Source organism: Delphinapterus leucas, chromosome 6 (assembly GCF_059928025.1).
Source record: "Delphinapterus leucas isolate spDelLeu-1000000601 "Yukka" chromosome 6, BTC_Dleu_Yukka2, whole genome shotgun sequence".
NCBI lineage: Eukaryota > Metazoa > Chordata > Mammalia > Artiodactyla > Monodontidae > Delphinapterus > Delphinapterus leucas.
The window spans coordinates 22562544-22589961 of record NC_143134.1 but is presented as its reverse complement, the minus strand read 5'-3'; the positions used below and the strand labels follow the sequence as shown (position 1 = coordinate 22589961).

At 52.5% G+C, this 27418-nt stretch overlaps 2 protein-coding genes across 2 annotated transcripts in view; one reads left to right on the top strand and one right to left on the bottom strand.

Moving 5' to 3' along the window:
- The first annotated feature begins 4898 nt into the window (after positions 1–4898).
- R3HCC1 (R3H domain and coiled-coil containing 1) lies at positions 4899–17946 on the top strand. Its single transcript, XM_022595048.3, has 8 exons — positions 4899–8790; positions 9132–9259; positions 11055–11192; positions 11919–12516; positions 13472–13644; positions 14858–14928; positions 16623–16718; positions 17621–17946. The coding sequence occupies exons 1-8, from the start codon at positions 8665–8667 to the stop codon at positions 17755–17757; spliced, it is 1467 nt and encodes a 488-aa protein (XP_022450756.1). The 5' UTR covers positions 4899–8664; the 3' UTR covers positions 17758–17946.
- Positions 17947–18912: 966 nt separating this feature from the next.
- LOXL2 (lysyl oxidase like 2) overlaps positions 18913–27418 on the bottom strand; it is a 102677-nt gene continuing 94171 nt past the window's right edge. The window contains exons 11-14 of the mRNA XM_022595047.2: positions 25824–25939; positions 24513–24649; positions 20588–20699; positions 18913–19854 (exon numbers count right to left, since the gene is read on the bottom strand). Of these exons, the coding sequence (XP_022450755.1) occupies positions 19775–19854; positions 20588–20699; positions 24513–24649; positions 25824–25939 (445 nt within the window). The 3' untranslated portion in view covers positions 18913–19774. The remainder of the gene's footprint in view (positions 19855–20587; positions 20700–24512; positions 24650–25823; positions 25940–27418) is intronic.

Sequence of the window (27418 nt, the reverse complement as noted above, 5' to 3'; positions counted from 1 at the left end):
TGTGCAGGGATGGGCCAGCGTGACCCAGTGTGGGCAGGAGACGAGAGATCTGAGTTCTGGCTCCATCACTGCAGGGAGGTGTGACGTAAGGAAAGATCCAATGGAATAATTATTTCTGTTTAGCCTGCCTCAAAGTGAGGTGTTGTAAAGAAATGGGAACTTTGTAAATGCTTTCTGAAAGTATCAAGTGCTACATAAATGAAGGGCATCATGAAGGTGGGGTTCTCCAGACTGCCTCCTCGGGAATCAGGGCCACTTCCCCCAGGTGGCTGAGCCACTGTCTTATGAAACCTCAGTCTCAAACACAAATCAGGCATCTGCCCTGCTGTGGCCTGACCCCCTCCCTACTTGGGTCTTTGAGCTGGGCTCTGGAAGGGGAGGAAAGGTTGAGCTGGCTCTGCCATTTATTAGCTGTTTGAGCTTGGGCAAGTCACTTACCCTCTCTAATGTCTTCATCTATAAAATGATGACAATTATACCACCACATAGCACTGCTGTGAGCGATGAGTTAAATTATGCAAAGGGCGTAGATGGTGCCTGGTACAGAGTAAGCCAATTCCACACGTGTTAGCTCTCAGACCCTTATATAGGCCTTGTAGTCCTCCAGACAGGTCTATCCAGGGCCCTTCTGAGTTCATCGTGGAACTCTCCTCTCTTGCCGGTGGGCGACTGTGTGGGATGTCCTAAGAGGTGCGTAAAGCAGAGTTTGTATTTTGTTTTGTTTCACGTAGTGCTTGTGTCTGGATAGAGCGTCACATGCTCCTCTGTACCTCTCTGTGTCTGTGCCCCTCTGCAGTGTTTTGCTGATACACATTAGATTAAAAATAAACACCAAGATCCTCATAGTCAAATATTGGCTAATAAATTATGTAAAGACATTTTAAAGAATTAAGCAGATAAGAGTCTAGATTTTCATTAGAAATTCTTAATTTTCACCCAGTTCTCTTAGGACAGATCTTCTGCAATCTACTGCAAATTCACTTGTAAGGGTGGGCTGGGCTGGATCATGTGATTATCCTTTAAAAAAATATTATACATTTTTCCCGTCTTCTTTTCCTTTTCTTTTTTTGCTTTATATCTTTATTAAGGCAAAGAGACACAATTTTTCCTTTGCTATCCTTTACCTCTTTTTCTTTGTTTGTACTTTATGTTGGATAGAGTTTTTATATTGTTATTATTTTCCTGTGATGATTTGAAAGCTACAGATTATATTTCTAGTCTTTCAGTGGTTACCTTCAAATTTTTAGCGTATGGATTTAACTATACATTTTTCTAACAAATTCTAAAATTCTTCCTTATCTCTCTCTTTTCCCTTTCAAGAATTTGAAGATGTTCTAGCTATGCATTGAATACCACCGCCTGGCCATCTTTTTATTGTTGGCTTCAGTTTGGCTTGAGAAAAACAAATGTTTTATTATGGCACATTTCAACCATACACAATAATGAGGAGAATAGTGTACCTGTCACCCAGTTTCAATAATGATCAGCATTTTGCCAATCTTGTTTCACCTGTAATTCCTCACTTCTCCCCTCCCCAACATATTTTAAAGCAAATAAGACATCATGCCATTTCATCCATACACACTTTAGTATGAAAAAACAGATGAAAAACGTAACTACAGTAACAATAGACACACCAGAAGAGTAAGAACAGTCCTTCATATCGTCTAGTATCCAGGCTGTATTCAGATTTCCCTGACTTTATCAAACATGTCCAATAGTAAATTGGTTTGTCCGAATCTGGCTCTACAAAGGCCCATCTCTTGCATTTGACTGACAAGTCTTTTCTTAGCATTAGTAGTTCTTTTGTTTTCTTGGGTTTTTTTTTTCATGTATTGGAGTTTTGGTTTGTAAAGTTCTTTTGTGGGTGGTTTTTCCTCTTTCTTTGAGCTCACTCATCCTTGCCTGGTGTTTCTGTGCTTGCCTGCCCCAGGACACCCAGTTAAGAACCAGGTTTTTTCTTGGCAGCTAAGAGCCATGTCGTTACTGGGGATACCATTGACCCAGTTGGCTAGCAGGTGGCTTGCCCAAGGAATTCTTCACAAGGCAACATCTTTGGTCTTTTACCTTCCGGAAAAAGCCATAGATAGCTCCTTGGGGTGGTCAAATGTAGCTTTATTCTGTGTAACTGCATAAATGGGGACACTCCCCCTCTATCCCTAGCTTTAAGTGGTTGGGTGGCTTTGATCACCTCCTCGCATGGGGCACCTTTATTCATTTTTAATCCACGTGGACTGAAACCCCAGAGGCCTCTGCTGGTTTCCAGACCAGAGCCCAGCTGGCTCGCAGCCTCAGCTACGAGCACGAGCATTCACTGCATGGTGTTCCCCAGGCACAGTGACCATGTTTTGAGCACAGCTATGTCTTTCCCACCTACATGCTTTTATAAAACAATGCCAAGTTCCTTGGAAGTCCGCTCACGTGATGTTCCACCTTAGGGAACATCAGGTACTGGGAGGTCTTTTTTATTCATTCATTCATTCAACAAATGATTATTGAATGCCCACCAGGTGCCAAGCATTGTGCTTCTCTTCCTGTAACTCCTCCTGGCTTCTGCCTCTCCAGGAAGCTGCAAGCGCTTCTGTGCTCCTTAGCCTCAGGGAAGTTGGTCTTTCAAAGCCTGGGCAGATACTGCCTGCTAGTCACTGACCTTCCTGAAATCTGTTCTCTTAGAGTTTGAGCACCTTTAGGAGATTCTACTAGGAGTCCCGGAGAGGAGAGGGGATCATATTTGCTGGAGAAAGAGTAGAGGAAATTTGGGGAAACAGAAAAGAGATGGGGTCTGTGGATCCTAGCATCAGTGAGGACCCATCCCCCAAGTCATTGGCAAGACTTCAAAGGAAATGGGTTGTGTGTTTCACCGGGGGAGGCTGGATGCAGGCCCCAGGTTTCTAGTCTCAGCATAGATTCCTATGCCCCGTCCATGACACAGAAGCAGAGAGCCACCCAGAATCCACGGGACCATTATGGGCTTAGACAGTGAGGGTCTTAGAGGCAACCACTTCCAGTAGGTTCCATGTGAAAGTAACCAGAGTGAAAAAAATCTCAACTGGTTATAGTTCTTAAACACAGACAAGACAGAGCAGCCAGAAAAGAGCCAGAGGGGCGCAGTGGTTGAGAGTCCGCCTGACGATGGTGGCGCAGTGGTTGAGAGTCCGCCTGACGATGCAGGGGACACGGGTTCGTGCCCCGGTCCGGGAAGATCCCACATGCCGCGGAGCGGCTGGGCCCGTGAGCCATGGCTGCTGGGCCTGCGCGTCTGGAGCCTGTGCTCTGCAACGGGAGAGGCCACAGTAGTGAGAGGCCCGCGTACCGCAAAAAAAAAAAAAAAAAAAAGAAACGAGCCAGAGGAAGAGCATCGTAGGCAGAGGGAACAGCCATTGCCAAGCTCTTGAGTCAGGAAAAAACTTGTAATGCAGGAACAGAAAGGAGGCCGGCATGTCTGGGATGTAATGGACAAGGAGAAGGGTACCCAGTAGTGAGGTGGAGTTATGCTAAGGTGAGGCATTTCAAGCACCCAGGGCACAAAGCTTAAGGAGGCACTTGCTCTCAGGTTCATGGCTCCCTGCCTCACCCTAGTCCAGGCCTGGAGAAGGCCAGATCACTTAGAGCCTGGTAATAAGTTATTTTAATACATTGGGGAGCCATTAAAGGATTTTATGCGGTGGAGAGAATGATGTGATTAGGTTCACCTTTTGACAGATCACTCTGGTAACTTGTTTTGGGAGAGCTTCAAGACAATCCCACAAAAGGGGACTGAGGACCATGGCCCTGTCATTACCAAGTCTTAATATTCATTTTTCCTCCTGTCCCTCAGACCCCATTGTGGCAACAGGCTCTGATGTGTGGTGGTGCTCGGGCCTGGGGAAGAGAGATCTGGCTTTGGAGGTGGGTGTGTAAAAATCTGCAAAGTCACGTCAGGTGAGGATCCCTGGCAGGAGCTTGGGGGCTGAGATGAGGACAGGCCTGAGCCCCGCAGCTCACGGGCCAGACTCCCCCGCAATCCCAAACCCCATCTGAATTCCTGTTACTCTGGCCCTTTAAAAAAGGAGCTGGAACTCAGGCTAGCCTGAGGCTATGGTTTCCTGGGAACCAAAGGACAACAAAGGCATCAGAGATTTGGGGGATAAGGACAGATGCCAATCTGGTAGAGCAGGACTGGGGGTGGATTTCTCATTTCTTTCTTCCTCTGGTCCCGCCATCACCTCTTCCAGCCCTGGCTCTTCTCCACACATTCTTGCTTACAGGAGTTTCTTAGTTGATTCTCTTGAATTTTTAGGTGAAAAAAAAAAAATCAAATATTCTGCAAACAGTGGTACTTTGGTCTCATCAAATTTCCAAACTTTCCAGTTTTTCTTTCATTCTTTCACCAAATTGCTTTGGTGCTTGCACCTGCAAGCCACTTGAATTTTTTCTTTGTATTCTACCTATATAGAATTTTTTTTTTTCAATGCCCAGAGAAAATAATTTTACCACCATCTGTATCAGGCATCTAGCTATCTAGCTATCTATTTCTGGAATTCAGTAAATTAATCTGTGGATTCACATTTTTCTTTGTTTCAAAAAAATTTTGTTGCATTTTTTTTTTCTGTTCCAATAGCTTTGTTTCCTTCCTCAGGTTTATTAATTAACCATGTGTTGGATCTACAATGCAGATTTCTGTATTTATATTTTCTGTAACTGTTTTAATCTCTCTGGTTTTTCTTGGAACTCCATGTAGTTTTGTGTAGAGTTTTCTATGTCTGAGACTGGCTTTTAATTCACAAAAGATTTCTTATAGTTATTTAGATTTTAAGTTATATTAGTTTATGAAAGTAACATTTAAATATCTAGTTTTCATTAAGTTTTAAAATTTAATTTATGAATATTGTAATGTTATTAATGTATCTAATATACTTTATAGAAAATGAAAACAACTTTGATTAACTCAAAATGACAGAACAAATTTATTTCTCTTATACATCTGGTTCCAGTTTTACTCATATTTATGAAGTTATTAAACATTTAATTTACATTTTATAAATTTGATATATTTGATTTTCCATTTTCATTAGTTGCAAACATCTCTTTAAATTTAAATTTTTATTTTTTTGGCCACGCCACGTGGCTTGCGGGATCTTAATTCCCTGACCAGAGATTGAACCCAGGCCACGGCAGTGAAAGGACCGAGTCCTAACCTCTGGACTGCCAGGGAATTCCCTAATTACAAATGCTTATTGAGCATGTTGTAGAGTCACCTGCAATTATAAGAAATAATACAGGGAGATCCCATGTACCCTTTATCTAGTTTCATTCAATGGCAACAATTATTGTATAATATCACAGCCAGAGTACTGACATTGATAAAATCTACCTATCTTATTCATATTTTCTCAATTTTACTTATACTGGTGTGTGTGTATTTAGTTATATATAACGGTATTATATGTGTAGGTTCTCATGTCCAACACCACAGTCAAGATGTAGAACACAAGGATCCCTCTTACAGTTCTTTTTAGTTACACTCGTCTCCCTCCCACCTCCTCTCCCCTCTTCACCTTTTGTTTCCCACTTCAACTGCTAATTTGTTCTCTGTTTCTAAAATTGTGTCATTTCAAAAAGTTTATATAAATGAAATAGACTAAGTAACATTTTAGGATTGGATTTTTTTTTTCTTTTTTTTTTTGTGGTACGCGGGCCTCTCACTGTCGTGGCCTCTCCCGTGGCGGAGCACAGGCTCCGGACGCGCAGGCCCAGCGGCCATGGCTCACGGGCCCAGCCGCTCCGCGGCATATGGGATCTTCCCGGACCGGGGCACGAACCCGTGTCCCCTGCATCGGCAGGCGGACTCTCAACCACTGTGCCACCAGGGAAGCCCTATATTGAATATTCTTAAACTTAACCTTAAACATGGAGAGAACAGTTGGCTAGCTCATGCAAGCTGAGGTTACTGGTAGACGGTTTAATACCTGTAATACCATCTCAGGTTGCTTAGAATGAGGAGATGTGAAATTGGGAGGTAGACTCCAGAGCTGTGGGTGACCCCGGTGATCCTACCCATAGCAAGGAAAGGCGCACTGGACGGTAATTTAGGGTCACTACGGTAGCAGGGGACTCTAGGTCCTTCCCTTCAGATGGGACTGTTTGCAACCCCCTGTCCCCTGCATGCAGTCCTTTCATCATCGCTCAATCATTCCTCCTGTTTCAGGTAAAACTCTACAGCACACACATAGCATGCTTTTCTAACGGATTGGATTCGTCTAGTTTGTTTAATGCCTGACTTCTGTGTCTGGCTATTGGCCACGGCATCAATTCTCATGACATTCTAAAGATGGAAGATCTTAGTCAGGGGGTGACGTGACAGTCAGGCAACGTCTGGATTAAAGTGAGTTCCAGCTCTGCACGTAGTAGCTGGTTCCTTGGCTAAACCTCAGGTTATTCCCCTGCAATAAGGGTAACAATCTCTATCTGAAGGGACTGCTGCAAAAATTAAATTCATGCCATTTATATGGCAAACTTTGTATAAATAGTAGTTATCTTCATTTTCATAAGGCTTTACTCTTTGTCACTGATTCGTTTTCAACTTTGTTGACTCCAGTGTTTGCTGCTTCTGTGATGAACATGATTGCCTCTTTTATGTCTTTCCATGCCTCTGACAGTTCACTTCCATGTCATTGTTGGTTTATCCATTGTGACATGGAAATCAGGCTTTCTTTGATTTCCCTGGGAATGTGAAGTAGTTATTAACTGAAATTTCTTCTCTTTTCTCAAGAGAACTTTCCAATATACCCTTATCCTCTTTTTCCTATTATGCTTTCTTTGTTGTTGTTTGTTTTTGCTGTAGAAATTCTGCATATCCTGCTGCTTTTTGTTCTGCTGGCTTATCTCTGACTGGGACCCATTCAACGCTCACCTGGTGTTTGTCCCCAAAGCGTGTGGGTGGATGTGCCTTGATTTCCTTCCCCATTTATCTTGGCATCTCTTGGTAACCTCCACCCACAAGTGGAGGCCTTCGTGCTGATACTTTTTTTTCTGTTCAGCCTCCAAGTTATCTGAAGAGGGTGTGGTGGAAACTGGGTTCATGGGCGGCCTTCCTCTGACAGCTTTGTTTCTGAGTCTCTCTGAATGTGGTGAAGTCCTCTCTCATGGCCCAGCTCTCAAGAGGTGTGGGTATGGCTTGTGTCCTGGGTTTTTGGTTGGTTCCTTCATTTTGGGGAGAGATGGCCACTCTGCTGAGAAAGTTGGGCCTTTGTTTTCTAAGTAGCAAGCATATCCTTCCAGGTCATGTGTGGTCCATAGCTGCTCGGTGGTCTTGCCTCTCAGCCTCACCCTAACCCTAACCGCCCATCATGGAAGCCTGGTCAGATAAATGGTACCATTGTGTGCCCCCTCAGCGTTCTCTCAGGCCTAATTCCACTTCAGTTAAGCCAGTGTGGAGTGTGGTTGGGGCTGGTGGAGTCAGAATCCAAATGGGTGTCCCTATTCTTCCTGTTGCCTTTTGCCCTCTACACCCCCAGGGGCCGGATGCCCCTCCAGGCCAGAGGCTGGGGCAGGGGACCTGTGAGGCCTTCAGAATCTCTTCTTACAACCAGGGCTGAAAAGGAGACTCATGACTCACCTCCCTGAGTTCTCTTTGCACTTGGTGTTGTCTTTATTCTAGATCCTTTTTATTCTTTTTTTTTTTTTTTGCAGTACGCGGGCCTCTCACTGCTGTGGCCTCTCCCATTGAGGAGCAGAGGCTCCGGACGCGCAGGCCCAGCGGCCATGGCTTACGGGCCCAGCCGCTCCGCGACATGTGGGATCCCCCCAGACCGGGGCACGAACCCATGTCCCCTGCATCGTCAGGCGGACTCTCAACCACTGCGCCACCAAGGAAGCCCAAGATCATTTTTATTCTTGAAAAACTATCCAGAAAGATAGTTTTTGTAAATGTGATATAATACCACCACCTTTTTAAAGAAATACTCTGGAAAAAACTGCAAGACAGCAAAATGCATCTTAATTTTTCTTCATTTTTCTGTTCCCAGCTTTTCCTACCTGGCCTTTTGAGGGACACTCTCCCTGTGGCCTTGCCCATAGCCTACTGCAGGGCCCACTCAGACTGTCCCACCCCTGTACTAAAACCTGGGTCTTCAATGCTGTTAACTCAGGGGCCCGCTTGATTCAGGATGATAAAAGGCTTACATTTCAGCACCTTTCAGGGAAGAGGAGGATTTCAACCCTGGTCTCCTAGATTATAATAGCCCATTCTACACTGTCTGATGGGAAGAATTTCAAACCCTATTTAAGGTGGGTGGTGGAGTCATTTTTAGATGTAGCAAGGTAGTATAATTTGATGACCTGCAAATCACCATTCTAGTGTCTACCCCACCTTGTTACCCAAAGGCTAGTACACCTTGTCAGTGACCCTTTGGTGTGAGTTGGACCTCTTTGCACGTTCCATCAATAAGGGTAAAGGAAGGGCAGCGGTGGTCAAAGGGTGATGAAATTCTTGGTGTCCAGAAACTTCCTATTTATTCCTCTTTTACGTTCCTAGGGAGGGGAACAATGAACCGGAAAATCTGGTATCCCCACGACCTAGCATATAGGAGCCACCTCAAAGTATTTGCCAAACTTAATTGATCCTAGGAGACAGTGTGCTCTCAGGGGCAAACCAATCAAGAACACGCCTCTGTCGTTGCTGCCATGCCTCCTCCGGGCCGCATGGTGGCGCTGCGCCGCCGCCGAGGTCCGGGTGTTTCCTCTGGCTCCAGGGCGCGCAGGCTTCTGGGGACCCTCAGAGCTGCGGCGGCGACGCGCGGGGCGCCTGCGGTGAGTGAGGCGGGCAGGCCTGGGGGCGGGTCGCCCCGCTTGCTGGCTCGCAGCAGGCCTCGCGCACCCCCCGGGCCTCTCGCTTCCGGGCCGGGGAGTGTCGATCGCGCCGGGTGAGCAGGCCCGAGGCGGCGGCGCGCGAGCCCGGGGACAGCGAAAGCGAGCGCAGCTGGGGCCGGGAGACCCCTAGCTGCCCCACTACTGCCCTGCCTGGCGACCCTGGCCGCGTCCCTTCCCCTCCTCGGAGCCCGGCTCCTCTCCGATAGGAGGAGAGACCTTGGCCTTGGTCTAGGGTGGGCCCGGGACGCTCTCTGATCGCGGCCGTGTCCGTTGCCCCGCAGGTTCTCCCACCTGTCACCCTGGCCCTTCTCTGCTTGGACGGCGTCTTCCTCTCCTCAGCCGAGAATGACTTCGTGCACCGCATCCAGGAGGAGCTGGACCGCTTCCTGCTGCAGAAGCAGCTGTCAAAGTAAGCTGGTGTGACGGTGGCGTCGGGCCCTGGGTTGCTGAAAAGGTCAGGGTTCGCCCAGAGCCTCCTGTGCCCCTTTGCCCAGTGGTGCATCCAAAGTAACGGGCTCGCAGCTGGCTCTGACCTTGGCCTTTAGGTTTAATAATCTGCTCTCAGGCCTCTCCCAGCTGCATCTTTCTTTTTAAAAAAATTTTTAATTATCTATTTTATGCATATTAGTGTATATATGTCAATCTCAATCTCCCAGTTCGTATCCCGCCCCCCCCACCGGTGTCCATACGTTTGTTCTCTACATGTGTGTCTTTATTTCTGCCATGCAAACTGGTTCATCTGTACCATTTTTCTAGATAACACATATATACGTTAATATACGATATTTGTTTTTCTCTTTCTGACTTACTTCACTCTGTATGACAGTCTCTAGATCCATCCACGCCTCTACAAATGACCCAATTTCATTCCTTTTATGGCTGAGTAATATTCCATTGTATATATGTACCACATCTTCTTTATCCATTCGTCTGTTGATGGGCATTTAGGTTGCTTCCATGACCTGGTAAATGGTGCTGCATTGAACATTGGGGTGCATGTGTCTTTTTGAATTATGGTTTTCTCAGGGTATATACCCAGTAGTGGGATTGCTGGGTCATATGGTAATTCTATTTTTAGTTTTTTAAGCACCCTCCGTACCGTTCTCCATAGTGGCTGTATCAATTTACATTCCCACCAACAGTGCGAGAGGGTTCCCTTTTCTCCACACCCTCTCCAGCATTTGTTGTTTGTAGATTTTCTGATGATGCCCATTCTAACTGGTGTGAGGTGATGCCTCATTGTGGTTTTGATTTGCATTTCTCTAATAATTAGTGATGTTGAGCAGCTTTTCATGTGCTTCTTGGCCATCTGTATGTCTTCTTTGGAGAAATGCCTGTTTAGGTCTTCTGCCCATTTTTGGATTGGGTTGTTTGTTTTTTTAATATTGAGCTGCATGAGCTGTTTATATATTTTGGAGATTAATCCTTTGTCCATTGATTCATTTACAAATATTTTCTCCCATTCTGAGGGTTGTCTTTTCACCTTGTTTACGGTTTCCTTTGCTTTGCAAAAGCTTTTAAGTTTCATTAGGTCCCATATGTTTATTATTGGTTTTATTTCCATTACTCTAGGAGATGGGTCAGAAAAGATCTTGCTGTGATTTATGTCAAAGAGTGTTCTTCCTATGGTTTCCTCTAAGAGTTTTATAGTGTCTGGTCTTACATTTAGGTCTTTAATCAATTTTGAGTTTATTTTTGTGTATGATGTTAGGGAGTGTTCTAATTTCATTCTTTTACATGTAGCTCTCCAGTTTTCCCAGCACCACTTATTGAAGAGACTGTCTTTTCTCCATTGTATATCCTTGCCTCCTTTGTCATAGATTAGTTGACCATAGGTGTGTGGGTTTATCTCTTGGGCTTTCTATCCTGTTCTATTGATTTATATTTCTGTTTTTGTGCCAAGACACTAATATTGTCTTGATTACTGTAGCTTTGTAGTATAGTCTGAAGCCAGCTGCACCTTTCACTTGTAACCCTGAGCATCACCCGAGACCGAAGGGGCCCAGCACTGGAAGGGGAGTGGGGCCAGTAGCTCCCTGTCGTAACCTCTATTGGCAGGTCCTTTGCAGTCAGCCTGGGACCCGAGGGGGCAGAGGGAGCCTAGTGTTTAAGCCACCGTTAAACTGGGAGTGGACTCGGTGGGGCTCAGGCCTGGGGGCTGCACCTGGAGCCCCTGCTCAGCACCCCTTCCCGTTGCTCCCCAGGGTCCTTCTCTTCCCCCCACTCTCCAGTCGCCTCCGGTACTTGATCCACAGGACAGCAGAGAATTTTGATCTTTTGAGCAGCTTTTCTGTTGGGGAGGGCTGGAGAAGGAGGACAGTCATCTGTCACGTGGACATCAGGTGTGTATCCTGCCGCCTTGGAGGCCCCTCAGCAGTTCTTTGAGCTGGAGGCGGGGGGTTGGGGGCTGGTCGGTTGAGCTGGTCAGTGTCTGAGAGGGAACCAGGGCCGGGAGCCCCCAGGCCGCCGCCTCTGTCCCCAGCCTCAGGTGCTTAGAGTCAGTGCTGCTTTCTGCTCCAGCAGCGGAGTAGATGTGCATTGTTTGTGGAATTCCTTTAGCAAGTTCAGCTTATGCACGCTGGGCCGAAAGAGAGAAAGAGAGTGTGGTTTAAACAGCGAAGGTGTCTGCCCAGCGTTGCCCTCAGTGAGCTTGTGCCCCGCAGAGGCCACGGAACGTGCGAGTACATCTGGGCTTTCACTCACCTGTTTCCACGTGCATCTTGCAGGATCTTATCATGATGACTATGATCCTAGCTTTGAAAGTTACATATTTTTTTAATAACGCAGTTCCTAAATGCTAGTACTCACCTTACCCTGTGAGTAAGCGAAGACTCGGCGGTCTCATATTCGGTTTATAACACTGGAGGGAGAGCTGACTGCTTCGGGCTTGTTCAGGGCATCCAGCCTCCACTCTGATGCCTTGTTAAGGTGTTCTTGAGGGTCATTTTGGCTTTGGTTTTTGCCCAAGGCTGACTTGAGAGCCTCGTGCCTGAATGGCAGGTCGCTCCAGTAAACCATTTTCCTTGGGACCCAAACACCGCCCTGATCACCGCCTGCTCCTGCTGCAGGTTACCCGGTTCAGATGGGCTCTCCGGCCCCTGCCGCCCTCCTGCTTCCCACCCTAGCAAGTACCGAGGTCCGAGGTCCACTTCAAGCCAGGGAGCGGCTGCTGGTCCCCGAGGAGCGCGGGCCGGCCGGTGGCATCGTGGACGCAAGCCGGACCAGGCTTTGTATGTGCCCCGGGCGCTGCGCAGGCGAGAAGAATGGGCGCCCCTCCCGGCCCCAGGGCTTCAGGGAGATGCTCCAGCTGGCAGGCTCCCAGAAGAGCCCGATGACATCCGTGCCGGGGACCCCACCTCCGATCAGGAACTTCCTGTGTTGGCGACTCAGGCAGCAGAGGTCCGAAAAGGCCGTAGCAAAAGTGAGAACGAGTCACTGCCAGACCCAGTGGCCACTGAGTCCCCAGGGCCAGAGGATCACTCAGGCACGGGAGACAGGTCGGAGTTGGCCACACAGCCTGGGCCCGGTCTGCAGCCAGACTTGGAAGACGGGAGTGGGAGTGAGCTGGAGAGGAGCCTGGCGGCGGAGAAGGAGGAGGACGAGGTGGAAGAGGAGGGGCCGGGCAGCTGCTCCGAGGAGGACGGTTACAGTCAGCTGCTGCAGGAGGTGATGAGCTCTTAAAGCCCGGAAAAGGGAGGGCGGAAGTGAGGTGGGTGTAGTCGAGGGTGGATGGGGGCCGAGGGTCATGGTGCGGAGGTGGGGGGGGGCGGTTGCTGGCTGAGCAGGCCTGGGTGTTGGGTGATAGGGGTCTCTTAGGAGATGTGCGGGGAGGGACACAGGGGCCTTGCCCACAGGAGTCAGGACTGACACTGCAGAGGGCAGGAGGCTCAGGGTCTGGGATCAGGGGTGTGGAATTCGGTCCCAGCTCAATCATGTAGGTGCTATTCGACTGTGGGCAAGTCATTTGGCTTTTCTTAGTTTCCTCATCTGAAAAAATAGCAGGTAATGATACACACTGCCCAAGGTAACATAGATGTGCACATGCTACAGAATGCACTGCAGATGTTGGTCATGAAAATCACTCTTCTGCCTGAAGCTTTGTCTTACAGATCTTGTACCCTTGGAACTGTGTGTCATGTGTCCGCCCCTGAGCCTGGCCGCAGTGTCAGTTGGGAGGGCGGGCATCCTGTATCGCTATTTTACAGATGAAGGATGGACGCCAGAAAGCCTTGCTTATTATCACGTCATTAATGAGAGAAGGAAAGATCCTGGGCCTGCCCAGCTCTGTGACTCACTGATGGCAACTTGGGGCAAAATTACTTAATTTGTTGACTCAGCTTACCCACCTGTAAAGTGGGCCTATAGAATAGGGTTTTCGGGATTCTGTGAAACATGATGTGTGTCCGTGCCAGTCACCCAGTGGGGACTCCCCTAAAACTCATGCTTCTCCATCTTCTGGCCCAGTCTGCCATCCTGCTGTCTTTCCCAGACCCCTACCCGGGGTGCTCACCTCCCTATCTACCCAGAAGCCTGCAGGACTCTCAGCGTGTGATTTTGAAAGCAGTCATTTGGAGTCATGTGTGTCAGAGCTCCCCTCGCTAAAGGGTCTGATCTCTCCCAGATAACGGACAACCTGACCGAGAAGGAGATTCAGGTAGAGAAGATCCACATGGACACGTCCTCCTTTGCAGAGGAGCTGCCTGGAGAGAAGGATTTTGCCCACGTGGTGGAGATCTATGACTTTGAGCCAGCGCTTAAGACCGAGGACCTGCTGGCAGCCTTTTCTGAGTTCCAGTGAGAGGCTTCGGGGAGGTGGGGAGGAGGGGGTGCCCAACTTCTGGAGAGGAGCTAGGACAGCCCTTTGTTGTGGGGGACAGTTGCCTGCCCCTCCCCCGGTGCCCAGCGATCTAGAAAGAAAGGCAGAAAGTGGATGTGGTTGCTCTGGGCTCTATCCTCCTGGGCAGTTGGCTTGCTGACCGTGACTTCGTGGAGGAGGAGAGCTGAGGTTTCGGTTGCAGACACTCTCCAGAGGCCCGAGACCTGGTCCTGCTGGCACCGGGCAGCAGATCTCCGTCCCGGCCCCCACACACCCACGTGGTGGCCAGGACCCGGCGGGGCCCCTGCCTCCCCTGCTCCACGAGCAGCCACCCGTCGGTCAGTCAGCAGGATGGGGCCATTTCCAGGCAGGAACTATTCCTGGGGTGAACTGGGCTTGAGCGGTCCTGGGGCAGGGTCTGGTGGAGATGGGAGATGGGGATATAGTGAGAGAAAGATTTCTCTTGTTTCCCCGAATTCCTTGGATCCAAATCCAATCTTTTCTCCTTTTTTCTTTTTCCAAATGCTCATTTTCTTTTCTCCAGTCCCCCTTCTCTTTTCCTCCTTAGGCTTTAAAAACATCCCTTTCTTCAGGGCCCCCTTTCTGACTGCTTCCTGAACAGCCTCCCCTTCCCTCCCCAAGCCTGAGCTGGTGGACAGAGCCAGACTGGGGCCACTGGTGGTTTCCTTGGCCTGCGTGGCGGTGCCACGGAGAAGCCGTGGGCCCCGGGACTGCTCTGGCTTCCCACGGGGCCCAGACTCAGGGGTGCTTTCCTGAGCAGCAGAAAGAAAGTCGAACGGGGGCAGTTGCATTGACACGCTTGTATTAGGTCCTGTGCCCACCACACAAACCCTTTGCCTCCAGCCTCGGACCCCACGCCCTTGGCCTGGCGTGACGGCACCCGTGAGGAGCCCCCTTCGCCCTTGGCATTGTGTTCTACGAGCTTTGCGTCCTGGCTTCCTCAGTTCTAGCAGTGGGGGGCCCATCCGACCACGGGGCTGGTGTCTCTTTCTGAGGCTGACTGTCTGGTCTTCAGAGGAAGTTTGCGCCCGATGGCCGTCTCCTTCCCGGAGGAGACGGAACTAGTCTTGGGCTCAGAGTGTTTGAGGGTTGGAGGTGGGAGGGCACTTCCTGTAGCAGGAGGGGTTTTGCCCATTTGCTTGCCTCATCACTCTGTCTCTTCCCCGGCAGAGAGAAGGGGTTCAAGATCCAGTGGGTGGACGACACACACGCGCTTGGGGTCTTTCCCTGCCTGGTTTCAGGTGAGGCGGGCCCTCCTCTGATTGCCGCTGGGGAGGGCGGGAGTCTAGGTTTCCCTGGGTGGGGATCCCCCAGGTCAGGGTGCAGGCTACCCTGAGCCGGCGGACTGGCAGGGTGTCTCCCAGACACTCCAGAAGTCCTGGGGGGCAGAGCAGGAGCCGGGCCAGGAAGCTCACAGCCTCGCCTGTTCATCTTCGTGCCTTCAGTTCAGAGGTTTCAGATTCAGGTGACCTTTACTGAGCATGTAGGGCCAAGCCCTACGGACTAACACATACTAAATGAAAGCATATGAAGGCGCCATTTTTTATTTTTATAAATTTATTTATTTTATTTTTGGCTGTGTTGGGTCTTCATTGCTGTGTGCGGGCTTCCTCTAGTTGCAGTGAGCGGGGGCTGCTCTTCGTTGCCGTGCGTGGGCTCTAGGCACGTGGGCTTCAGTAGTTGTGGCGAGCAGGCTCAGTAGTTGTGGCACACGGGCTTAGTTGCTCCGCGGCATGTGGGATCTTCCCGGACCAGGGCTCGAACCCGTGTCCCCTGCATTGGCAGGCGGATTCTTAACCACTGCGCCACCAGGGAAGTCCCAAGGTGCCATTTTTATAGGTCAAAAGCATTCAAATACGGCAATTTCATACGGTTTGAGCAGATGCGTCTCATTCCGTTTTCATTACAGCGCCAAGAAGTAGGTCAGGTGACCCCTATTTCACAGATGGGGAGACTGAGTTCCCTGGATGTCAGTGTGTGGTCAGGGTTACTAAGACTCTTGGCGTCAGAGCTGGGGAGGCCAGCCAGCCTCCTGGCTGTAGCCCTGGACGGTGCCCGTCCTCCATCTTGGCCACTTTCCTGAGCTGCCCCTGCCACGCCACTGCTCAGTTTGGGTGTATTTGTAAAGAGTTGGTACCCCGCCGCCCTTGGCTGGGCTTCTCACAACAACAGCTTCTGAACATAGAGCTGGGGGTGACCATGGCCGGGGTGGGCCCAGTTCTCAGGAGAGCCTGGGGTTTCAGGGAAGGGGGGCAGTGTCTAGGGAGCAAGAGGACTGGGGCGAGGTAGGGGCGTCAACCCCAGGGAGGGAGCCACTGAAAGAGAGGCGGGGGCAGGGGGAGGCCCAGAGCCTTTCTGGTCCACGGAAAGTTGGAACAGTGGGCTAGGCGTGGCCACGGCTGCCTTCCGGGCTCCACCAAGCTGTGTGGCACGGGCCGGCCACGTCCTGGCCCCAGTTTCCTCATCCCTACAGTGGCTTGGACCCGAAGCCCCTCCCAGCTCTGACCTGCTGTGTCTGTTAAGTGGCCTGAGTGCTCCAAGACCTGGCACAGCTTGAGGCAGTGAGGGCACGTGCCCTGGGAGGGTCTCGAGTGGGGGAAGGGTGGCGTTTGTTTTAAGCTCCCAGGCTTTGGAAGGCGGGGGCCTGCCTCTCCTGACGTCAGAACTGTAGGCTCACGCAGCTCTCGACCAGCCCGGGGCAGGAACGTGGAAGCTGGGCTCCGAGCGGGCTGTCCACCTGAGAGCGTGGGTGGCCCCGTGCAGGTCTGCGGGCTCGGGGGGCGAGGCAAGCTCATGGGGCAGCCCTGTCCCTGAGCTCTGAATGGGTGTACAGAGCAGCTGCGTGGGCCTTGGGGTGACACTCGTGCTCCTGGGTCCTGCGGAGGCCTCAGCAGGAGGAAGAGGGCATGGCTCCAGATCTGTTGTCTTTCCACAGCTGCTGAGGCCCTGACCAGGGATTTCTCCACGCTCAAGATCCGGCCTCTGACGCAGGGAACCAAGCAGTCCAAGCTGAAGGCCCTGCAGAGGCCAAGTAAGGGAGCCTGTGGTCTGGGTGGGAGGGCTGTGTGAGTGTTTGCTTGGGCGGGGCGGGCCCTTCCCTCCGATTCCCTCCCCTCTTCAGTTCTCTGCTTTAGGGCTCCTGGGCTGCAGTGGCCAGTGGGGTGCTCCTCCCCACGGGGGCCCCTCAGCAGTACTGTCTGCCAGCTGCTCTGTCCCGGGCTTGCCCTCCGCTCACACCTCTTGTGCTGTGGCTCAGGGGGAAGCTTGGTCTTTCTGTGTGGCCGTGGAAGCCATGTTTTGCTGTAGGGTAAAAAGCTTGGGCTTCGCTGTGGTGTGATCCTGGCTCTGGCACTTCTGTAAGTTGGCCTTGAGCAAGTCACCTAACGTCTGTGACATAAGCACTGGGGTGAATAAGAAAGCCTGGCACACGTGCCTGCAGCGGTGAGGGGCACACAGGAGATGCCGTATAAATGACATCTCCTCCCCTTTCCTCTCCTCCTTCCAGAAGCACGAGGGGCGCTTTAGAGGCCAGTTTTCCATGGCTGCAAAGCAGTGGCTGGCAAAACTGGCCTGGGAGAAGCCTGCTGAGGCGGTCCACATTCTTGTGGGTTACGTAGTCTTTGTCCCAGACAAAGCCTTGGGGACAATAAACATCCTGTCTGTTGACCCAAGAGCTCCAGGTGTCCCATCCTGATTTGCTTTCCCTAGGGGTAGACAGGATTAACACTGCCACTGCAGAGAAACAGGGAGGGCGCAGAGAGGTGATAGGATTGGTCAGGACCCCACGGGGGGGGGGGGGGGCCTGGAGCCCTAGGCGGCCCCCTCTCACCAGCATCTGGTCATGCTCTAATGGCCTCTGAGGCCGCTGTGTTGCTGGGAGGAGAGGCCATAGCCTTGAATTCAAGTCCCCACCCCATGGGGCTTTCCTTTTAGAGCTTCTGCGTCTGGCAAAGGAGAGACCACAGACAAACACAGCCGTGGCCCGGAGGCTGGTGGCCCGGGCCCTGGGGCTCCAACACAGAAAGAAAGAGCGGCCTGCAGTGGAGCCTCCCCCGACCCTGAGGCCCTGAGAGGCCCAGGCGGCTTGGATTGGCGCCCCCCGACTGCCTCGTCAGCTGGGGCCCCAACACCGCAAGCCTTTACACACACCAGAGCAGCCCTGAGCCATCCTTGGAGCGTCACTGTGGGGCATGGGGGGGCTTTACCTTGGTCTAGTTCCAGAAGTTGAGAAAAACTAAAAATGTAAGAATTGTTAACGTGATTGCTTCAGAATGGTATGGTCTGCCGCTGGGCACTAGGGGGCGCTGTTCGCTTCCCATTTGAGACCTGGGGCTGCTGAAGAAGCTCTCCTCACTCTAGTTGACCGGGCTTGAGGATCCAGCTGGGCCTCGAAGGCATTTTTGCGCAGAGCCTGCCCGGCTTGGGGGTGTAGGTTACACCTGTTGTGTGACACCTGCCCAGTCTCCCCCAGAGCAGCTGTGGGCTATTGGCAGTGCTGCAGGCACCCCCCGTTTGGACTGGTCCCAGTGTTACCAGTGGTGTGGGTTACACGGGGTGGGGGGGGGGGGTCTTTGTGGAAATAAACGTGAACAAGCCAAGAGGCGAAATCTGAAATGCCCGCCGAGTTCTCTCCCCTCACTGGACCGGCGGGGAGGGCAGCTTTGTGCGGACAAGGTCCCGGCACACTCACCGTTCCGGTTTGGGCGGAGTTGGTGCCGAGTGGTCCTGCCGGGCGCTCTGAGGTCATCGTGGACCCCTCGATTTGCTGGGCCACAGCGTGCTATGACACAAGAGGGAGCTCCGCGCCTGGGGGGAGAGTGGCTGGCTCGGGGTCCACCCTCACTGCACCCCGGGGACCCATGATCTACTTGACTCCCCCTCCCCCAGAACCTGAGACTTAAGTCTAGGTGTCCCATCTGGTCCTCACACAACCACTGTGCCCCTGACATATGTCACTAAAAAACAAGAGCTGAAGAAAGGCTGAGGCCTATGTTTCTGTTGATTTTCCTGACCTCCTTAGACCACGGCTCTCGGCAGGAGTTGCCCTTCCTCTGTGGTGTGCGTTGAATGAGGCCCCTGTGGCCACGCCGGACGGGAGGGGCCCAGGAACTCAACGTCCCTGCAGGAGAGCACATGTAAGGGTGCCAAGCTCCCTGACTGCCGACTAGGGAAAGGAGCTCTGCTGCTCAGGGGCTGCGTGCAGAGGCCCAAATGAAACACACATGCAGGTCATAAATCTTTTATTCCAAGTTTCAAGTATGTGTAAGTGTCTGTGGTGACACATGGCGATCGGTAAGTGTCCTCATCACCCAGGACCCTGGTTATAGCACCGTTGAATCAGTTAACAGAACTGGAAGGAACAGAAAGAGAAGTCACTTACACAGGCGGGCTGGTTTTCTTCTGAGCTATACTTTCAAAGGCCCAGATGCCCAATATGAAATGCCACTAAATTTGTGTTGCAAAGTCTGTGAAAATAGAATATAATAATAGTATCTTGAAAAATAAGAGGACACGGGGGTGTGTGGGGGAGAGAAGTACCAGCTCTGAGCTCACTGAATCAGAAGACGTGTGGCAGCATTATTTATATGTGTGGATAGAATAGAGTAGAGGCAGCTTGTTTAATTGGAAGAGAAGTCTAGATACTCCAGTTGGTTGGAAACGACCTAAGAGGAGGAGAAATGGGATTCATCCAGACCTCCTCCGGTTGACCACTCACGTTGCCAGCATGTAACTTGAGAAGAAAATGGCCCCGTGTTATCTGTGGTGAGCCGGGCAGGTGGTGAGACTCGGAGTGGACTGTACTTAGGATGGGACAAGCTGGTGACAACCTGTGCGCTGGGGTCCTGGACAGGATGGCTCTCCTTTGGCACTGCTCCCACAGCCCCGTGGACAAGCCCCAGCCCTAGAGGCCTTCCCAGCCTGCAGGTGTCAGGAACACGCCTTCCTCGCCTTCCTCCTGAGCCTGGCCGGGGCTGCAGGGGGTCGAGACAGGCGGGCCGGGCTGGATGAAGGGGAGCAGGGCGAGGCTGTCGGTCGTCGGGGAAGATGCGCTGTGGCCCAAAGGCAGGAGGCGACCATGTCACTGCTTTACCGCGTGGAGAGCTGGTTATTTATGAGTCCACTGAAGTGTTCAAACTTTTTTTCTGTCTCTTCACTGAAGGAACCACCTGAGGGGTGGGCATCAGGGAGACAAGAGTTTGGCAAACCGGATGCACAGGTCACAGGGTCCCTGGAGCCACCACCCTCCTCGGGCGGCCACCTCTATGTGACACCCCCAGGGCAGCGACAGGTGCTGGCCATCTCTAGGGCCAGGCCCATGTCAGCTGCTCTGTCAAAGTCGAGTGAAGGAGCGACGAAATCTAGTGCTTTTCGTTTTCTCCTCCACCGAGAGCGAGGCCATCACTTTTCCCGCTCAGCCTCCCCTTTTGGAACCCAGGTTCTATAACGCGAGGAAAAGCTTCTTAACTGGCAACCAGAAGCCACAGTGGTTGACTAGCTTCTAGCTCTCGACAGGAAAACGAAACAGAGCCTGCAAATTGCTGACGCCCCCATTTTTGAGGTCTCATGCGTAATGAGGCGGTGGCCTCAGCTCCAGCCCTGAAATAGCTTTGGGGTCTATGCTGGGCCGGCCCGGTTTCTGCCCCGTCCTTTCTCCTTAGCCAGAGCGGGCTATGAAAACCCGGTCTCCAATCCAGGCCTGTGGTGTCTACAGTGTCCTTCCTGCGTGTGGAAACGCGAGGCTGGCCCCATTCCCTGAAGTCTTCACCCAAGTTAGGAAGCTGCTCTGGCTCCTGGAGAAAGCGGGGCAGCTCTTGCCTGTCTCCTGGAGTTGGGCTGCGGCGTGGGGGCACCTGGCAGGCCTGAGGCGCTGTGCTCCCCAGGAGGGCCCGGGGGCCTTACCTATGTGGCAGTTGTACATCCAGATGCGGTGGCCGTCGTAGCGGGTCCTGCATTTCATGACGTTATTGGTGTAGTCAGACTCCGCCACCTCGTAGTTGGGGTTGATGACGACCTGGGGGAGAGTCTGGTTGGAGGGGGTCCCGCCCCGGCCACCCTCCGTCCCAGGCCCAGCTGAGATGCTGAGGCCAGGCCTGCCCCCAGAGCCGGGCTGACCTCACGGAAGGGAGCAAGCATGGCCGGTGCTGTGTTCCAGGAGCAGCCCGGTGGGCGCAGAGCTGGTCGGAGATGAGGTCGGGGGGGTGCAGAGGAGGGTGAGGCCTGGAGGAGTGAGACCTCCGCGCACCTCTGTCTGTCTCGGTGTAATTCACACACACACACATGCTCTTCATGGCCAGTAAGCGTAAGAGCGCGCGCACACACACACACACACACACACACACACACACACACACACACAGTCGTACCCCCTCCTGGGTGCGCTGGGAGGTCTGGTACAGTGGCAGGAGCTGGGGCCTGGGGAGGCCACGGAACGGCTGTTGAAGGCGCCAGAAGGGAGCCGGGGAGTAGGATGTGCTGGGAGGGGTGGGGGCAAGGCCCGGGCACTGTGGGGAGTTGGAGGGGGGCTGCCCTGGGTGCTGGAGACGACACTGCTCCCGGCGGTGTGACATTGGACATGTCCCTTCTGCTCTCCAGGCCTCGGTTTGCTCTAGGGGATCCCCAAGCCCTTCCCGCTCACCAGTGCAGGGCCTGGGCTCTCGGGGAGACTGGGCCTGCCTTGTCCCCCTTCCTCTGCATCGTCCTAGGAAAGAGGGCACAGCCCAAAGGAGCAGGGGCAGGAAGACCGTCATTTTGAGGGGGCTTCTGAGAGCGGACAGAAAAGGGGGATTTGGGGTGAGGAACCCAGAGGAGAAAGGGGAGGGAGGGGGAGGGGGAGGGACAGAAGCTGGGCCTGGGGCTGTGGGCGAAGGTATGGAGGACACAAAGGAGGCTTTTCCCAAGGGCCCTGCCACATATGGAAGGGCTGAGAGCCCAGGGAGACAAGGGGGGCAGTGCTGCCCTACGTCAGTGTGATGGGGGAGGGGTAGCCTGCTAGTTAAGGCACATTCTGTAGGTTTGGGGCCCTCAGGACCTTTCCCTCCAGAAGGGCCTGGGTGTGACCCTTTAGTAGGCTGGTTGGGCCCTGCCAGAGCTGCTGTGGGAAACGGGCCAGTGGGAGTCCCCAGCCCTGCATCCTGGCCAGTGCAGGCCATGCTGGGGGCCCTAGGCTACCACCGTGACTCTGTGTCTCTAGGTAAGGCTGGTCAATGTCCCGCCCTGGGGTGACCTTACTTTTCTTTGATCTCTTTTCTACCCGACAACCTTAGCTGTCCCCTGCCCCAGCCCATGCATGGCTCATAGTCCAGGACGGACAAACCCCCTGCACCAAGGCCCGGGCAGCCCCTTGCCCATGGACAGCCGTACCCTGAGGGAACCCACCCAGGTGTCCCTGTGGGGTGACCGTGTGGGTAGTAGGGGCTATCGGGGCCTGCTTGACCCACTTGGGTGCAGGGGTGGGGACTGAAAAAATGGTCTCCACAGTCCCATCAGACTCTCAGATATATGGTTTCCAATCTCGTGGGGATCACTGGCTTTAGTTCCTTAGACAAAGGACCTGCTGTGGTTTTCAACAGCGAAGATGTGGAAGCAACCTAAGTGTTCATCAACAGGTGACTGGATAGAGATGTGGTACATGTATACACAAGGGAACACTACACAGCCAGAAAAAAGAATGAAATCTTGCAACTTTCAACAACATGGATGGACCTGGTGGGTGTTATGCTTAGTGAAATAAGTCAGAGAAAGAAAAATACTGCATGTTATCACTTATATGTAGCATCTAAAAAAATAAAACAAACTAGTGAACATAACAAAAAAGAAAGACTCACAGATACAGAGAGCAAGCTAATGGTTACCAGTGGGGAGAGGGAAGGGGCAAGGTAGGGGTACAAACTACTATGTGTGAAATAAATAAGCTACAAGGAAGGATACATTGTACAGCACGGGGAATCGAGCCAATATTTTCTAATAACTATAAATGGAGTATAAGCTAGAAAAATATTGAATCACTATGTTGGACACCTGAAACTAATGTAATACGGTAAATCAACTATACCTCAATTTTTAAAAACTTGAAAAAGAAAAACCGACAAACAAACGAAAAATAAATTGGCAGTGGCAGTGGCAACCTTATATTGAAGAAAAAAAAAGATCTGCTGTGGATCTAGGAACCTAGTAAAGCAATGAGCCCTGCCTCTGAGCCTCTGTGCACAGGCCCCTCCGGATGGAACGCCACCTCCTCCCCGGCCTGGCTTTCTCCTGCCGGAGCAGCATTACTGGTGCCTGCACTTGGGTCCACGTGGGAATGGAGAGAACCGGTGACTCAGGCCGGGGCTCTCACACGGCTATAGCTCCACATCTATCACAAGGGACAGTCTTTTCCATGAACATGCCCCTAATGAGTTAATTTGCTACTTGTATAGTTTAGGAGTCGAGAACACAGAATATGGAGTCATGTGACCTGGGTTGGCCTGGCTGTGAAATGCAGGTAATGGTAACACTCATCCCTGGGGGATTACATGAGACCACGGGTTCACAGGGTGTAGGCAGGTTCTGGCCCATCACCGATCTTCAAGGAGCCGCAGTTATTAAATAGACATTGTCAGAATACACGATGCTACGCGTCCCCCAGGCAAAGGGACAGCAGACCTCAAGCACACCACCACCACGCATGGAGTACGTGCACAGACACAGATATTCAATTTTTTAAATAGAGAGCACTCTGCTCTTCGGTCGGTCCTCTCCAAGTCTGCGGTTCTGGGCTTGTGGGTGGAAAAACGCTTGGCTGTCTGATTTTCAGTCTCTGAAATTGACCAGGGAAACTTTCAAAACCCCTCTGTGGTCACTTCCCTGCAGGTGTTGGTTCCTCCCAGGACTGTCTATAGGGTGGGGACCGTGACTGGGCCCTGCGCTGGCTGAATGCCCCCTTAGGAAAGCTTTCAACGCAGCTTTCTGGTCGCCCACTTGCCACCCAACCATCAAGCTTGAAAGCAAGACGGGTAGGGATGTGGGAAAAATGAGAAGGCGAAACGAAGCCTCCACAGGCAGGAGTGCATCTGTGCCCCAGAAGGGGAGATGGTGGGGATACAGTGCCCCTTCGCCCCTCCACCAGTCAGGGCCCTGGCTGGAGCCTGCAGCTATTTGCGGGAAGGTGGGAAGCCAAGCCATCTTAGTTCCTCCTCAGGGCGGGCCTTCCCCCTGGACAGCGCATGTGGAAGTCCTGGGAAGTCTCCACTCAAACAGTCACTGGAAAGGCTGTCTCTAGTCCCTAACAGCCTACCATTATAGATTCATTTCTTTGCATTGAAAATTGCCCCCTCTGCAGATCCCCTTCTATGGGGCAAACGTTTCTGGGAGAGGCAAGTCACAAACACTTGGGAGTGAATGGCTCTTTGTGCGACTGCTTTTAGCCTTAACAGCACAGAGCAAGGCACGGTGAGGGCACTGGGAGAGATGGGGTGGAGGTGAAAGTACAGCTCCAAAGGACACAAGAGGTGTAGGTCGCCTTAGAGTCTGTGCACAAATTCCCGGCCTGAGGACCAAATCTGGCCTTCAGGTGCATCTTGATTTGCAAGCACCAGGTGTCAACTGAATTGATGTCTCAGGAGGTCTGCAGTTCCCCACGGGCCTGCGTGTCTCACATACCTACCTAGGTTACCTGGGTGACAGCGACAGCCTCCGGGCGTAGGACTCTGTGCACTTTAGATGGCCTGGCCTCCATGCGTTTTCTGCCTGGGCACCATCAGAAGGAGGCTACCCACCCACTTGCTAAGGCAGAGACACCTCCTCCCATCAGCGGGGACCTGGAGCCCCTTCTCATGCCCCTCACCTGGAACAGGTAGTCTCCAGGGGGCACGTCGGTGATGTCGACCCACTGGCAGTCGATATCATGGCGGTACATGTCCCAGCAGCCCATGGTGATGCCCTGCTCGCCGAAGTTGGCACACTCATAACTCTTCTGGATGTCTGAAGGCAGGGGCAGAGGGAAGCCCAGTCACCACGCACCCATGACCCCTCTGCCGGAAGAGGCTTCCTCTGCCATCTGTGCCACCCTGTCCACAAAGGGCCCCGAGCAGCCCTGCTGGGTGGGTGACATCCCCAGACCCCACCCTCGGCATCTCTCTGTTCTCCCAGGCCGACAACCTTGGCTTCAGCTGGGCTCGGCAGCCCATCCCTTCCGTGCTCTCCTTTTGATGGAATCCCTCCCTCTTTCCCTACCCACAACCCACTGCTCCCTCCTCCACGAAGCCTTCCCTGGCCACTCTGGCCCACCTTGGCCTCTCCAAGAAATATCAGCCTAGGCATGAAGCGTGTGCTTATCTGGGTAAGTTTTTGGTGTTTATTGTTGAGCTTGATGCTGGGGTCATCTTGTCTCCCTCTGGGGAATCTGCACTTGGATGTGGACTCAGGTCTGCCTTGTTTCTCTGACCCTTCCTGGGTCAGTTCATTGTCTGGCATATGGTAGGTGCTCAAAACCCATCTGCTGTGTGATTTCCTGGTATGTCAGGGGCCACGTCAACCACTGACAATTCGCACCCATTTATCGAGAGGCTGCCTCATCTGGGCGCTACTCTAAGCTCCGGCCATGCTGACAAGGGTCATCGAGTCTCCCCTGAGAGAGCCTGGTCAGGCCAGGATGGCAGGTGCGCGCACAGGTGGTCACGGTGCAGGCGTGGCAGCTGACTAGGGGTGTGAGCGCGGTGCTGCTTCTGCCTGGGGCAGTCGAGAGGGTCTGGGAACCTCAGAGTGAGGGTTTAACTTGAACCTGGAGGTAAGAACCAGTGTGGCGGGGCACTTGTGTTGGGACCCAGGGAGAAAAGGCTGTAGCAGCCAGAGTGGGAGGGGACTGCGTGTCAGGTTCAAGGGTTTGGGCCTTACCCGGGCGGCCACGTGGACCCACCAGTGCCCGTCAGTATAACTCTGGGGACCCAGGTGCCTTTATAGCCAGGCTTTGCCTAACCCCCCAGCCCCAGGCTATAGTCATGGGATCCCCAGTGAGGAAGGTCGCGGGGAGAGTCAGCAGTGGCCAGGGTGACACAGAGACCTGCGCCCGGCCTCGGCTTCCAGCCGGGTGAGTGCACATGGGAGCACGTGAGTCCCTCCGAAGCTTCCCAGCACCAGCTTGCCCCGCCAGAGATACCTCCTTCACATTCTGTGTCCTCCAAGCAGAAGCTGGCCTTGTGGCCCTCTGCCACCTTGGTACCATTGAGGTTTAGCAGGTCGTAGTGGGTGAACACCTCCATGCTGTGGTAGTGCCTGGGGGCGAGAGAGGGGGCCTGGATGTCAGTCTCTGGAGTGACGGCCGCCTGCAAGCGATGGCCCAGCTGACGATTTCCCACTGGGGACACCATGAGCAGAGCAGCGTGGTCCAAAGTGGCGGCCAGTGGGAGAGGAGTGGGCAGCAACAGGGCATTAGGAAAGGGGGGATAGAGCTAATAACCATGGTGCTTACGTGGGCTCTGGAGGGGCACAGCCCGCTCACCTCCCCGGGCCTCAGTTCTCTCGTCACCTAAGTGGGAACAATGACGCACGTAATGCACGGGATGTTGTGGAGAAAAGATAAACTGATGGCGAGAGGGCCCGGCATCAATAATAAGCTCAGTAAATTAGGACATTTTCAGTAAATGTGTGTAACATCTTCCTGGGTGCTAAAGTGGCTATCACAGCCCATGCCTACTTGAGACATTTCCTGCAGACAAATGCAAGCCACTCTTCCATGTCTTTTGAAAGCTTTTAAGGTGGGAGTGTGGTCGGGAGGGAGGGAGGGAGACTGCAGAGGGGGAGGAGGGGTGGGAAGGGCAGGTGCTGATGGGTGGGACCCACGCGTGTCCTGAACCAGGCGACGGAGGCAGAAGTCTGTGCTCCTGGCATCGAGTAAATAAAAAAGGAGGCGAAAAGAGGGCTCTTAGGCCCTGTGGGAGGGAGAGGATGGCAGGCACGTCCTGCGGGCCCTGGAAAGGTGTAGAGGGGGAGAGAGTTTGTATACCCCCGTGGCTCTTCCCTCGGCTGAGTGTTTACCTAATGGTGTGCCATCCGGTCACTTGGGAGGAATTGAGAACAGATGCAGATCCTTGGAAAGGCCTGTGTTTGGCGCAGAATAAACAAGGGAAACAGCTGCTGCATGTTGCCCTGGGGCCTTCCTAAAGCTCTCGGTGGCCAGGCCCGTCCTAAGCTGCTACACATGTATCACAAGCGGCTGCAAGGCACTTAGCTCTGTCATTACAGGGACATTTGGAAAATGGGGAAAAACTGAGGAACAAGGTACCAAGGCTTGGGGAACAGAATCACATGTTTCATTTGCATGCGAGCTGAGTTCCCTCTGCAGGAAAGAGGGAACGATAGCATGATCCCCCATCAGGGCTTCTGTAAGGATGCAGTAGGAGAAATCACAGAAATACCTAACATGGGGCTTGGAACAGAGCAGCACTTAGTACCTGTCAACTCTCTGCTTACTGCTACTACTCCCAGGAGTGATGGAGTCGTGTTTAATTACTGCCACCACCATTACCATTGCTACGATTATCCCCAGGCCCGGAGAGCAGCTTCCCCGCCTCCCGGGCCTCAGGTGGTTGGCTTCAGGCTCCCCCCGCTGGATCGGGAGCAGAAGAGGACAGGGGGAAGAGGGGAATTAAAAGGACAGGTTTTCAGGGGCTTCCCTAGTGGTGCAGTGGTTGAGAGTCCGCCTGCCGATGCAGGGGACACGGGTTCGTACCCCGGTCTGGGAAGATCCCACAT